Source organism: Peromyscus californicus, unplaced genomic scaffold (genome assembly GCF_007827085.1).
Source record: "Peromyscus californicus insignis strain IS unplaced genomic scaffold, ASM782708v3 Scaffold_7__1_contigs__length_154581171, whole genome shotgun sequence".
Lineage (NCBI taxonomy): Eukaryota > Metazoa > Chordata > Mammalia > Rodentia > Cricetidae > Peromyscus > Peromyscus californicus.
Window position 1 is genome coordinate 154,268,715 of NW_026294595.1, and position 15,420 is coordinate 154,284,134.

At 40.8% G+C, this 15,420-nt stretch overlaps 1 protein-coding gene across 1 annotated transcript in view; it reads left to right on the forward strand.

Annotated features, from left to right (window-relative positions):
• Prpf6 (pre-mRNA processing factor 6) overlaps positions 1-15,420 on the forward strand; it is an 89,921-nt gene that overhangs the window by 46,147 nt on the left and 28,354 nt on the right. Inside the window, exons 10-11 of the mRNA XM_052726662.1 lie at positions 3,666-3,784; positions 4,537-4,755. Of these exons, the coding sequence (XP_052582622.1) occupies positions 3,666-3,784; positions 4,537-4,755 (338 nt within the window). The remainder of the gene's footprint in view (positions 1-3,665; positions 3,785-4,536; positions 4,756-15,420) is intronic.

A 15,420-nucleotide genomic window follows, 5' to 3' on the forward strand; every position in this document is an offset into this window, starting at 1 on the left:
TGGCAGGTACCTTTACCTGTTAAGCAGCACTTTTGTGGCTCATTGAGACAGGGTCTCACTGTGTATCCCTAGCTGGCCTGGAACTTACTGTATAGCTCAGAGTAGCCTTGTACTTAAGGTAATCCTTTTGTCTCTACCTTCTGAGTGCTGAGATTACAGGAGCACCACTCTACTGGCATTGTGGACACAGGTGGCTTTTTGTTTTTTTGTTTCTTGTTTCCCTGCCACATCTAAAGAAATAATTATTTAACAATAGTGTCTTCACTGTAACTGTTAGAGGTCTGTAGTGTTCACATATAGTTTTCTCAGTTGTCATTTCAGCATACCATATATACATATCTGTATATGCATGCACGGTCAGTGTACATTAAGGTTAAACAGAGTTTGATATGTTGCCATTTGGTTATTTTATCATTAAGGTTCTTGAAGGAGGTAGGTTAATTCTGTTTAGGTTCCATGCACTGTAGTCATGAAGTCCTCTGTTTCCTAAGTTCTTTTATAATTGGAAGGTATATCTAGAGGCTCTGTTAGAATCAAGTGGGATTTTTTTGTTTTGTTTTTAAAAATTAAAAAAATATGTGTATGAGTGTTTTGCCCACATGTATGTCTCTGTATCATGTGTATGCCTGGTGCCCACAGAGGCCAGAAGAGGATGATCCCCTGGGGCTGGAGTTAGAGAAGGTTGTCCAGCTGCCATGTGGGTGCTGGGAATCAAAACCCAGTCCTGTCAAAGAGCAGTCAATGCTCTTTACTCATTTTTATTTTATGTGTATAGGTGTTTAACCTGCATGTGTGTTTATGTACCACATGTATGCCTGGTGCCTTTGGAGGCTATAAGAGGGAGTTGGATCCCCTGAAACTGGAATTACAAATGATTGTGAGCCACCATACCAATGCTGGGAATTGAACCCAAGATCTCTGGAAGTAGGACAAGTACTCAGTACTCTTTTTTGTTTGTTTGTTTGTTTTGTTTTTGTTTTTCGAGACAGCGTTTCTCTGTGTAGCTCCACACTTTTCCTGGAACTCGAACTCCCTGTTCTCCACCTGCCTCTGCCTCCCGAATGCTGAGATTAAAGGAGCCCAGCAAGGGACAAGTACGCTTAACCTCTAAGCCATCTCTCCATCCCCTGAAGTCAGTGCTCTTAATCACTGAGCCATCTTTCTAGCCCCAAAGATTTATTTTTTATTTATTTACTTTTATTTTACTGTATGTATATGTGCCACATGCATGCAGTATCCTCAGAAGCCAGAGGAGAGCATCAGATGCCCCTAGAACTGGAGTTAACAGACAGTTGTGAGCCACCATGTAGGTGCTTTGAACTGAATCTGTATCCTCTGCAAGAGCAGCAAGTGCTCTTAACTACTGAGCCATTTTCCAGCCCTTGATATTTGCTTTTTGAGACAGAGTCTCACTACATAGCCCTGGTAATTTCGTTATAGACCAGGTTGGCCTTGAAGTCAGAGAGATCCCCTCTGTCTCTCAAGTGCTAGGATTAAAGTTATATACCACCATGACCAGCTTTTTTCTTTTTTCTTTGTGTGTGTGTGTGTGTGTGTGTGTGTGTGTGTGTGTGTGAGAGAGAGAGAGAGAGAGAGAGAGAGAGAGAGAGAGAGAGAGAGAGAGGAGAGAGAGCTGAACGCGCGTGCTCTCTCTGCTCTCCATTGTAAGGTGAGATTCAGCAGTGGCTGAAGGGCCTTTGTGGAATTGTATTTGGAGCAGAAGTAGGTGCCCCCCACCCCCAATCATTGGGAGTGATATTTGTGGTGTTACAATTCTGTTACTCTTTCTGTTGTTCTTACCAGTATTATTCTAAGGAGAACTTTCTTATATCAAAATTTAGTTACTCTGATTTTCAGTAAGTGCTTGATTTATTATGTTTTTTTTCCTGCTTCCAGAATAACAAGCTGCTCTCCAGCATTAATGAGATTTATTTACTTAAGACTGATTTTTTTTCATAATGCTAGGTATTAAATCCAGGATCTCATATGTGTTAGTCAAGTACTTTGCTACTGAGCTACAGCCATCTCCAACTTTTAACATTTTAAATTTTTTTTAAAGAGGCATTGTCTCACTTAGCCAGGTTAACCTCAATTCTGTTATTTGGTTTAATCTAGAATCTTCCTGTCTCAGCTTCGCAAGTAGCTAGGTCTATGGGTGTTCATCACTGTACCTGGCTCATATATGTTTGAACACATTTGTGGGTGGGGTGGGGGTGGGGGTGGTGGTGATACTGGTGTTGATTCCAAGGTTTCAAATATGCCAAGCAAATGCTTTATCCATGAGCTACATTGTAGTTTTTTTAGTGGTCTCCTTCATCCACAGTTTCACTTGAGTTTCAGTTTCCCACATTCAACCACTACATGAAAACTAATAGAAAATTGTAGAAATAATTAGGGTATGGGGACACGTCCTGTGAAAGATAGAGACAAGAGGATCAGGAGTTTAAGGTAGCTAGAGTTTTCCTGCCTGGCCCACAGTCAGGACAAATCTCTGTCACCCGCCAGTCCCACAGCCGCTCAGACCCAACCAAGTAAACACAGAGACTTATATTGCTTACAAACTGTATGGCCGTGGCAGGCTTCTTGCTAACTGTTCTTATAGCTTAAATTAATCCTTTTCCATAAATCTATACCTTGCCACGTGGCTCGTGGCTTACCAGCGTCTTCACATGCGGCTTGTCATGGTGGCGGCTGGCAGTGACTCCCTCCGCCTTCCTGTTTTCTCTGTTCTTCTCTCTGTTAGTCCCGCCTATACTTCCTGCCTGGCCACTGGCCAATTAGTGTTTTATTTATTGACCAATCAGAGCAATCTGACATACAGACCATCCCACAGCAATCCTTGACTACATATAGACATTGTTGGTTATACAGTCAAGTTTGAGGGTGTATGAGGTCCTGGGGCTTGCAGGAGTAAGCTCACACACCAAAAACTTGCAGACTACAGAAATAAGTCATTCACAAGTTTAAGTCACATTTATATTCTGGGAATATGGTGAAACTGCCAACCTGCCAAGAACCTGGACTGTCTCTGTGGAGTGTCAATACTACCTGTGATGCATCTGGCCAATGAATGAGTCTCAGTTATCTAATGATAAAACATATATATGCACACATTCATAGATTCTAGTACTCTACAGAGTATCCCATCATTGTTCTGTAGGAGTCCCTTCCAAGTTTGCTTATGACTTTTTCTTCTTTTTTGAAGTTTCAGGTATTCTTAAGGGAAAACATAATCAGGAGGTCTTTTTGACACTGGCCATTTAGAATATATTTTTAGTAAACTATATATGGATTTTAGGTATACAGTTTGATTGATGCCTTAATGAGTACATGCCTCTGTAACCCATGTAACATTGCCTTCAACCTAGATAACTTGTCATTCCCCTTATATGGCCTGTTCTCTTGCAGTTGTTCTGACTTCTTTAAGACTAGTTCATCTTATTCTCAAATTTCAGTAGAGCCATATAGTATTATTGATGTGACAAGTCCTACTGATACAACTTCAGTGACCTTTGACTGTTCCTTTCTTTCTGTCTACCACAACATGAAAGGACCCACAAAATGGGCATGTTTGTAGCCCTTGATTATCACTGGGGGGGGGGCTTATCTTACCCAACTGGCAGTGTCCTTCTGACACAAATCTCTTGTTATTTGATCTTTCTCAGCCCTTGAGCATGTTCCAAACTCTGTTCGATTGTGGAAAGCAGCCGTTGAGCTCGAAGAGCCTGAAGATGCTAGAATCATGTTGAGCCGAGCAGTGGAGTGCTGTCCCACCAGCGTGGAGGTGAGTCTGCCAGGCTCAGACCCACCACCCCATTGTAAGCCAAGTCCAGTGCCTGAGACTGCTATATGTATGCTGCTTACTTAAGCTACCATTCCTGGCATTAGAGGGCCTTGTGAAACCCAGAATGGTATTCTACAATAGCTGCTAAGTAAGGTAACAGGTGGCTTCAGTTAGTCAGGGTTTCTCTGTGTAGCTTTGGAGCCTGTCCTGGAACTCGCTCTGTAGACCAAAGCTGGCCTCGTACTCACAGAGATCCACATGCCTCTGCCTCCCGAGTGTGGAATTAAATGCTAGGACTCTTAATCAGAGGTTCTAAGCACTGTGCCAGACTTGATGGAAGGTGCTAGGGTAAAAGGTGAGCAGGATGTGTTCACAGACAGTTGTGTGATGATGCTTAGCCCTCTGGAATTCTTATGCCCCCAAACTACTGACTACAACATTCCACCCTTAAAATGTACAGACTATTTTAGTTTCAATGTGAATGTGTGCCCACTCCCCATCCCCCCAAAAAAAGAGTCCTGTCAACCTTTTGTGATAACCAGTGTCAGAAGCATAACTGAACAGTTGGTGTAGTGAAAAGGGCTCCTGAGAATGATCATAGGTTCTGTTTAAGCTTGGGAACTTTCACAAAGCACTTTGTAGAAGTGCTGAAGGTCAGTGACACTGGCTTGCCATCCAGCCTGGAAGATACCACTTGGTGCCACCAGTGTTCAACACACTTCTCCTTTTTTTCTTATGTCTTTTTTGTGTAGCTTTGGCTTGCTTTGGCAAGGCTGGAAACTTATGAAAATGCTCGCAAGGTCTTAAATAAAGCACGTGAGAACATTCCTACAGACCGGCACATCTGGATCACAGCTGCCAAGCTTGAGGAGGCCAATGGGAACACTCAGATGGTGGAGAAGATCATTGACCGAGCCATCACCTCCCTGCGGGCCAATGGTGTGGAGATCAACCGGGAACAGTGGATACAGGCAAGCTGTTGCTCAGTGTTCTAAATACAGAGTCAGTTAGGCTTTGGTGTTGCATACATGTACCAGCACTCAGGAAGCTAAGGCAGGAGGATTGCAAGTTTAAGGACAGCCTGAGTAGGCTATGTGGCAGGGCTCTGTCTTGAATGAGTGATAAGTAAATATAATTTTTTTCATTTATGTATATGTATGTTTGACTGCATGAATATCTGTGCTCCAAAAGAGGAGCTAGATAAGCTGCTGTGTAGGTGCTGGGAAATGAAATCAGATCCTCTGAAAGAAGAGCCGGTTCCTTTTTTTTGAGACAGGGTTTCTCTGTTTAGCTTTGGAACTTTTCCTGGAACTCACCCTGTAGCCCAGGCTGGCCTCGAACTCACAGAGATCCTACTGCCTCTGCCTTCTATATGCTGGGATTAAAGGCGTGCGCCACCACCACCTGGCTAAGAGGAGTCAGTTCTTAACCACTGACCATCTCTCCCTCTCCTACAGATGATTTTTGTGTGTTGAGGTCTCACATAAGATATAGGGTGTCACTGGAGCGTCCCCACACTGGTAGAAGAAACAGGATTGTTGTGACTTTGCTTCATATGCTGTCACTTTTGATGGACCCAATACCCTGAGTTGTCCTGGGGTGAATGCAGATATAGATGACTAGCATTTTTTTGCTAGTTGTCTTAAGAGTTACTATTGCTGTGATAAAACACCATGATCAAAAGAACTTGGAGGAAGGATTTATTTAATTTACACTTCCATATCATTGTTCATCATCAAAAGAAGTCAGGACAGGAACTCAGATAAGGCAGGAGCTGATGCCAAGTCCATGAAGGGTTTCTGGGTTGCTTATTGTCTTGCTCCTTATGATTTGCTCAGCCTGCTTTCTTATAGAACCCAGAACCACCAGTCCAGGGATGACTGGGCTGGGTCTTCCCCTATCAATCACTAATTAAGAAAATGCCTTACAGGCCTGCCTACAACCCAATCTTACGGAGGCATTTTTTTTTTCTTTTTCTTTCTTTTTTGCTTCTTCTTTTCTGAGACAGGGTTTTTCTGTGAAGCCCTGGCTGTCCTGGATCTCACTCTGTAGACCAGGCTGGCCTCGAACTCACAGAGATCCACCTGCTTCCGCCTCTCAAGTGCTGGGATTAAAAGCGTGTACCACCACCACTGCCCAGCTAGAAACCTTTTCTTTTCTTTTCTTTTCTTTTCTTTTCTTTTCTTTTCTTTTCTTTTCTTTTCTTTTCTTTTCTTTTCTTTTTTCTTTTCTTTTCTTTCCTTCCCTCCCTCCCTCCCTCCCTTCTTTTCCTTCCTTTCTTTCTTTCCTTCCTTTCTTTCTTTGGTTTTCTAAGACAAAGTTTCTCTACGTAACAGTTCTAACTTTCCTGGAACTTGCTCACAGAGATCTACCTGCCTCTGCCTCCCAAGTGCTGGGATTAAAGGTGTGCACCACCATCACCACCAGGCTAGAAGCATTTTCTTAACTGAAGTTCCCTCCTCCCAGATGACTTTAGCTTGGTCAAGTTGTTGTAAAACTTGCCAGCACACTAGGAAACAAAATGTGACTTCCTGGGTCCAGCCTCTCATGTCTTTTGTTTATTAAACTGTGTTGCTATTTTTGTTAATCTGTTGACCACTGTGTTTGAGATTTCTAATATCTGTGTTTCCCCTTCTACCTTGAAGATTTTCTATAACTGGGTGTGTGTGTGTGTGTGTGTGTGTGTGTGTGTGTGTCTGTCCATTTGCTACCTTTTTAAGCTTTTTTGTGACTAGAAAACCTTTATTTCACCAGGCATGGTGGTTTAGGAAGCAAGAGTACCTGGTTTAGGCCAGTTTACCCTACATAGTGAGTTCTAGGCCAGCCAGGGCTACCTAGTAAGACCTTTTCTCAAAAAAAATTTTTTTTAAATTTCGATTTTCTTTCTGTCTGTCTTATAAAGAAATGTGTGCGTGCTGGGCGGTGGTGGCACATGCCTTTAATCCCAGCACTTGGGAGGCAAACCCAGGTGGATCTCTGTGAGGTCAAGCAAGGCCAGCCTGGTCTACAGAGCGAGATCTAGGACAGGCACCAAAACTACACAGAGAAACCCTATCTTGAAAACAACAAAAAAAAAAAAAAAAAGAAAAGAAAAGAAATGTATGCACACGCGCACGTGTGTGTGTGTGTATGTGTGTGTGTGCGCGCATGTGCACTGACAGTGCTTGGGTGACAGCCCTTACCTTTGACCTTGGAAAGGTCTCATTGTTTGCCCCTGCACTGTGTACTCTAGGGCAGCTAGCCTTTGAACTTTTTGAAGATTGTCTCCTCTTTGCCTCCTCTTTGGGTATAGTAGTGATGAGATTACAGATATATGTTTGCTGGATATAAAATCCTAGGTTGATGCTGTTTTCTTCTAGTACTTCCAATATACACATACCACTGCCTTCTCACATCTGCATTACTCTGTCAATACTGTTGTCTTTAAAAAAAAAAAAATCTGGCAAAGAGTTTACTGTACACCCCTAGCTGGCCTTCAACACTCAATCTTCCTGCCTCAGCTTCTTAAGTACTGTTTTGTTTTTATCAAAATCTCAGTTGTTTGATTTTACCAATAAAGATTCTGGAGCCAGATGCTGGGGTGAAAGCCTGTTAGCTCAAAGAGTTAGAGAAAGCACCTAGCTGATCTTCCTTCTCCACTGATGTCACAGAAAAGACCTCTCCTATGCTGTCTCAAACAAAGCTCCTCCAACTCAGTGTCCTTCCCTTCTACTTCCTGTGCATCTTTCTCTCCGTGTTCCTGCCTCCCTCTTACTCTCTCGTTTTTTTTTCTTCTTCACTTCTTGTCAACTGGCTGCTTGCCCTTTACCTGTTGTTGACTTAATTTAATCTTCTTTACAAATAAGCAGAAAGTTCTTGGATTAGGGCTGAGCCACACAACAACTAAAAACAGTTTTTTCCAGTAAATAACGCAATCTCGGGGCTCACAGTGTGATCAAATATCCTGCAACAGTGCTGGGATTGCAGACATGTGCCACGGAACCTCTGGCAGTTGTTTTGTTTTTCATCATTTTTTTTCCTTTGTTTTGCTTTTTTTAAAATTTTTAAATATTTTATTGCTTTATGTGTATAAGTATGCTTTCATGTATGTCTGTGCATCATATACATGCCTAATGCATCAGATCCAGAAGAAGACATCAGATACCCTGGACCTAGAGTTATAGACAGTTGTGGGCTGCCATGTGGTTGCTGGGAATTGAATCTGGGTCCTCTGGAAGAACAGTCAATGCTCTTAATTACGGAGCCATCTTTCCAGCCTTTTATTATTATTGTTGTTAACATTAGTGTTATTTCTTTGCCTTATTTGTTTTGAGATAAGGTCTCATTATGCAGCCCTGCTTGGCCTGTAGCTCACTGTGTAGATTCATTCACAGATCTGCCTGCCTCTGCCTCCCTAGTACTGGGATTAAATGCATGTGTCCATTGTCATCATTGATTTTAGTGATAAGCCTTGGTATAATGTTTCCTATGTTTGGAGTTTACTTCTTTTGTTTTTGTTGTTGTTGTGTGTGTGTGTGTGTGTGTGTGTGTGTGTGTGTGTGTGTGTGTGTTACAGATTTATATGTTTGACACACTTAGATGCTGGAAGAAGACATTGAGTTTCCCTGCTCTAGCATGCGGGGGTGGGGGGTGGGGAGTGTGCTTTTTTAGACAGGGTTTCTCTGTGTAGTTCTGACTGTCCTGGAACTCACTCTGTAGACTAGACTGGCCTTGAACTCAGAGAACTGCCTGCCTCTGCCTCTGGAGTGTTGAGATTAAAGGCGTGCACTTTCACACCTGGTCATGCCCAGCTTTTTATGTGGGTGCTTGGAAGGAATTTGAACTCAGGTCCTCATACTTACCCAACATTCTTACCCCCTTGCCATCTCCGCAGCTCCTCAGTAGGCTTCTTTGGAAAATTTTTGTTCACTGTGTCTTCGGATATCACTTCCCCTGTTGAAGGGAGGCATTGTTCACAGAACCTTGATGTACTATTAATTTTAAAATTAGAGTTTCTTTTTTAATTGTATTTATTATGGGTGTGCCCGAAGTGTACATGTGGATGTCAGAGGATAGCTGTGAGAGTTGGCTCTCTGATTCTACCATGTGAGTCTTGGGGATTGAACTCAGGTTGTCAGGCTTGGTGGTGGCATGTATCTTTACCCACTCAGCCATTTCACCAGTCCTAGAATTTAATTTTGATAGTTTATTAAATTATAAATAATGTTATAGGACTGGGGATAAAGCCTATTTTACATTTATCTAGTGTGTGAGCCCCAGAGTTGAATCTCCAGTATTACATATACACAGGAAATACTATAAAATTCATCTTTATCTGTGTGTGATGTTGGAGATTGAATCCAGGCCTCATATATGTTAGGAAAGTACTCTACCACTGAGCTATGTGCCCTGTAGAATATAGGTGAGCCCTATTTGAAACTATATACAAGGACTCAAAAGGAACCATAGAACTAAATATTAAAGTCAGAAACTCTAGAGATCATAGGACTTAGATTCTTGTTTTTAAAGATAGGGTCTATATGGCCCAGGCCAGTATAGAACTTGCTATATAGCCCAGGCTGTCCTGGAACTCAAGATTCTTCTGCCTCAGCCTCCTGAGTGCTAGGACTATTGGCATTGTGATGGATGAACCTTGAAACAGTCTAAGCAAAAAGCAGTTGTTTGTTTATTTAGATAGGATCTCACTCTGTAACCCTGTCTAGCCTGGAATTTGCTATGTAGACCAGCCAGTTCTTGAATTTAGAGATCTGTTTGTCTCTGCTTCCTGAGTCTAGCATTAAAACTATGTACCGCCATGCCCAGCTACAAGACCATATATTATATGATTCTATTGGTATAAATTTTCCAGCCATTGGTATACATTTTCAGTGGTGGTGAGTGCCTTTAATCACAGCACTTGGGAGACAAGCAGATGTATCTCTCTGTTCAAGGCCAGCCTGGTCTTCAGAGTGAGTTTCAGGACAGCCAGAGTTACACAAAGAAACCCTACCTTGAAAAGCCCAAAGAATTTTTTTTCTCAAAAAATTAGAGGTAAAATAGAAAAGGAAATTTGTAGAGAAAAAAATGATTACTTAGAGGTTAGGGGAAGTATATATATATATATATTTTTTTTTTTTTAAAGATTTATTTATTATGTATACAGGCCAGAAGAGGGCACCAGATCTCATTACGGATGGTTGTAAGCCACCATGTGGTTGCTGGGAATTGAACTCTTAACCGCTGAGCTATCTCTCCAGCCCTAGGGGAAGTATTTTTAATGATCATTTTATTTTTGTCATGTATAAAATATACCAAGACAACTTAGAGAAGGAAGTGTTTAATTGGGGCTTAAGTTCCAGGGAAATAGAAGTCTATCACTATCATGGTGGGGAGCATGGCAGGAGGAATGATGGAGGAGGGGACAGCTGAGAGGTCACATCCCAGTCTATAAGCAGGAAACATTGAGAGTATACTGAGGATGACAGGAGGCTTTTGAAACCTCAACTTTGCTTCCAGTGACACACCTTTTCCAAAAAGGCCATACATCCTAATTTTTCCCAATCATCCACCAACTGGAGACCAAGTATTCAAGTATATGAACCTATGGGGGCCATTTTCATTTTAAACCCTACAGTGGGTATGTGATATGAGTGTAGGTGCTCACAGAGGCCAAACATTGGGTCTCCTGTACCTGGAGTTATAGGTGGCTGTGAGCTACCTAATGTTGCTGGGAATTGAACATGACCCTGGAAGAGCAATACATGCTCATAACCACTGATCCAAATCCTGATAGTTAGTGATTATTCTTGCTCCATTGAGTGGTCTTGGCACCCTTATGGAGAATCAATTGATGATAAATGTTGAAGATGTATTCGTGAACTCAGTTCTATTCCATTGGTCTATATGCATCTTTAGGAAGTGTGAGGCCTAGATTCACTTCCTTTGTATACTAGGCAAACATTCTACATTGAACTACCGTGGGAGCCCATTTTCAGGTTCCTAGTGGCTTTACCCAGCAGGTCTGCATAGAGGGGATGATTGGACCGTGGGCCCAAGTGCAGGTGTCTGAGATGGTCTACACTTGGCTGTGCTGGGGGGGAGGGGTGTCTTTTGCTCCACCCCTTGGCATTTCTATAAATACCCTAGGGCAGAGACAGTCAGGGCTCATTTGAATAGGTTCCAGGCCCTCTTGAGGCTATCCTGTATTTTCTATCTGTTTACATCCTTCTATATAATATTTCTTGTTGCTCTCACTCAAGAAAACTCTGGGGAACTGTGGGGTTGGTGGTTAGCCATCCCACAAACTACAACCCTATTTCCTACTGTAATCTTTTTTCATTTGGTGTAGTATGTAGGTGGACTTTTCTGACCCCCATCCAGCTCCTAGTAACCACACTGAGACGTATTATTAATTATAAATGCTTGGCCGTTAGCTTAGGCTTGTTTCTAACTAGCTCTTCTAACTTAAATTAACCCATTTCTATTAATTTACTTGCTGCCACATGGCTCATGGATTGTTACCTCATCTTGTACATATATTGCTTCCTCTGTGTTCGGCTGGTGACTCCACTCTGCTTCATCCCAGCGAGCTCTCTCCCTGTTTGCAAGTCTCACCTTGTTGTTGGTTGTTTTTACTCTTTTGGCTCTTTTGACTCTTTGTTCTTTGGGGGCCACCACCCAGCTCCCAAATAAATGCACTGGAATATGAATGCCTGGCCTTAGTTTCTAGCCAGCTTTTCTTAAATTATTTGGTTTACCTTTTGCCTCTGAGCTTTTATCTTTATCCTATATATCTTTCTTTACTGCTTACTCGCTGTGTAGCTGGGTGGCTGGCCCTTTCTTTTCTTGCTCCTTGATCCTTTCTCTCCAGATTTCTTCTCCTATTTATTCTCTCTGCCTGCCAGCCCCACCTATCCTTTCTCCTGCCTTGCTATTGGCTGTTCAGCTCTTTATTAGACCAATCTAATCTTTATTAGACAGACAAAGCAACACAGCTTTACAAATGCAACATAAAAGAATGCAGCACATCATTGCATCATTAAACAAATATTCCACAGCATAAACAACTGTAATACATCTTTAATATTCTACAACACCACCTAACCTCTTCCTGTGTAGCAATTGGTCATTTAGCTCTTTATTAAACTAATGAGAGCAACACATCTTCACAATGTACAAAAAGATTGTTCCACAACAGTAGCATCTGATGTATACATGTGTGTGGATGTATAAACCTGTGTGGGCACTTGTGGAAACCAGAGAATAACATTAGAATGTTTTCCTCTATTGCTCTTCACATTGAATTTTTACCAGACAGTCTCTCACTGTCTTACTTTTTTACTGCTGTGACAAAGCACCACGACCAAGGCAACTTATAGAAGAAAGTAGTGGGGACTTACAGTTTCAGAGAGTGCATCTATGACCATCATGGTGGGGAGCATGGCCACAGGCAGGCAGCCATGACACTGGAACAGTAGCTAAAAGCTTATATCTGATCCATAAACATGAGGCAGAGAGCAAGCTAACTGGGAATGATATGGGCTTTTGAAATCTCAAAGCCTGCCCCCAGTGACACACCTCCTCCAACAAAACCACACCTCCTAATCCTTTCCACATAGTTGTACCAACTGGAAACCAAGCATTCAAATATGAGCCTGTGGGGGGCCATCCTCATTCAGACCACCACAGTCACTGATCTGGAGCTTGATGAGTTTATCTAAATTTTTCTATTATGAGTAAAAACTTGGGAGTCAAATATTGGGATAAGAACCTGGCTGATCAGAGAAGTGGTGGAAAAGTGACCATTGACCTCCTTTCTCAATCCTTAATCCAAAAGGGCCTGCAAATCTTTCTAAGCCCCTCCTTACTACTTCCTGTGTCTCTCTATATGTATTCTGGGTCCTCCAAAACCTCTGTGGCTAATTCTGGTCAGCTAGTCTCTAACTCCACTTCATGATTCAAGGTTAAACTTTATTAACAGTCTCAAAGTGTTAGTGCAAACATATCCCACAACGTTTGCCCCTTTTTGTCTAAATAAAAAGGAAAGGTTTTAACTCTAACACATAAAACTATATACAGTAAGAACAATTACCAAGTATTGCTTAGATAAAAAGGAAAGATTTTAACTTTAAAAAAGTAAAACTCTCACAGATCCAGGGAGACTACCTAGCAGGGGTGACCCTAGGATGACTGTGGCTTATAATAAGTTTTGGTTTTGCCCAATCACTGGGCAAGCTTTAGTGAAACATTTCACTATCAGGATAAGAATTTGTACTGTATCAAGCTGATGAAAGAAAATGCTGGCCATACTTTCTGGAGGGGAGGCTAAAATTTTTTTAGATTATGAATTAGCCTATAGAAAAATGTCTTCCGTAAATCAAACAGTGAAGGGGAAGATGAATAGGAATTTCACTTACACAACTTAAGTAAAACATAGCTCTGAACAGATGAAGATTGGTTTCTTCTGTATCCCAGAATCTAATCAATATTTATATGTATAATTCAGCTATCATTTGGCTTAAAAGGGCTTATTGGGAAATGTTATTATTTTTACTATTTTCTACAGAGAAAGTATTTTACTGTTTAAAATAACCCTGGACTTTTGAATTATAGCCTGTTTCTTTTCTTTTTCTTTTTCTTTTTCTTTTTTTTTTTTTTGTTTTTTTGTTTTTTTTTTTTTTTGAGACAGGGTTTTCTCTGTAGCTGTCCCGGACTAGCTCTGTAGACCAGGCTGGCCTCGAACTCACAGAGATCCTCCTGCCTCTGCCTCCCGAGTGCTGATAACCTGTTTCTATGTTCAAGCTATCTGTGTATTATTTCTCCTGCAGTTGTACATAAAATGTTTTTACATTAAAAAAAGGACAAATGCTATAGAATTGTATTACATGAAATATATAGAATATACAAATTTATAGAGAAAGAAAGATTAGTTGTTATCTCAAGATGAAGAAGAAAATATAGAACAATGATTTCCTAAGTACAAAACCTCTGTTTTGAGTGATGGAAAAGTCCCATAAATGAACAGTAGTATCAGGACATAATATCATGAATGTAATAAATCAGTACAATTAATGTAATTAATGAATATCATAAAAATAATCATTGAATGAATACTGTGAATGTAATCAATGAATACCACAAATGTAATTAATGTCATGAGTATAATTAATGAAGATCATGAGTGTAATTTAAGTCATTAATTAATTTTTTAAAAAATTAAAAAGTAAAACTATATACAGTAAGAACAATTACCAAGTAAGAATTACATTCATAATGTCCAGTCCATTTGTATTTGGCAGATTTGGAGAAAATACTCCTATTATTTATCCTATCTTGGTGAGTTCAAAGTTTTGTACCTAATTAATTCACTTTCTATCATAACTTGTATTTCCAACCTAGAAATACCTTTTTAGACCTTAATACATTTTTTTTAAAGATAAACAACTTAAGCTTTTATATCTCTCAACCTTACACACTTTACATCTCTTTTGTGAAGTTTTTTTCTGAGTTTGGTAACTAGGAAAACTGTAACTATAACTATCTATCTAGTCTTTAACCCCATCAGAGACCTGAGAAGGATATATTACCTGAGTAAACAGGAAGTACAGAACAAACAATTTCCAAAACTGTAGAAACAACAGAAACAGCTTACTGCATGGACAGTCACCCAAGGTTCCTCTGCAATGTTAGGGTTTCCTTCTTTGGCCTATAGGCCTAGAATATCTGACAGACATTTCTGTGAAGCAGGAATTTTGAAGGATTGTCCTACCTTGTCTTGGCAGAGTTCGGCAGTTGCTGCCTTTTGTGTCCTGCTTGTCTAATTTGGACAGCATTACTGTCAGTAGTTGATGTAAGGGCAGATTCTTGCCCAGTGGCTAATTTTGCCACAATGAAAGCAGACTCCATATGGAGGTTCTTTGATGCCCATCATCTTCTCTGAAGTAGATTGGTACTGCCAGAAGCAGACATGTCTCACTGCCATGAAAAGCCTTATGTTATTAAAATATCTTAAATGCCATAATCCGTCGGTCTCTGAAGTGTTTGAAAACCATCTACCTATCTAAAATATATCTGTTTGACCTCGAAAACATACCTAACATGGCCACAAATAATCTTAAATTTACATTAATATTAAAAAATCCATACCAATGTACAATATTTGAGACTAGTAGTTTTTTGTTTTTTAGTTTAAAAGTAGATTCAATAATCTATCCTTTTATCCTGTCATTCCTATATCCTCCCCCTTTTTGTTTTCAGAACAAGATCCCTGAATCTAATCTCCTTTGCTTAATTTCTCTCTGCATAAGAATTCCTGTAGGAGGGCTGGAGAGATGGCTCAGAGGTTAAGAGCACCATCTGCTCTTCCAGAGGTCATGAATTCAATCCCCAGCAACCACATGGTAGCTCACAACCACCTATAATGAGATCTGGTGCCCTCTTCTGGCCTGCAGGCAGAATACTGTATATATAATAAATAAATCTTAAAAAAAAAAAAAAAAAAAAAAAAAAGAATTCCTGTAGGAGGGTCAGGCGGTGGTGGCGGCACTCTGGAGGCAGAGGCAGGCAGATCTCTGTGAGTCTGAGGCCAGCCTGGTCTACAGAGCGAGATCCAGGACAGGCACCAAAACTACACAGAGAAACCCTGTCTCGAAACCGCC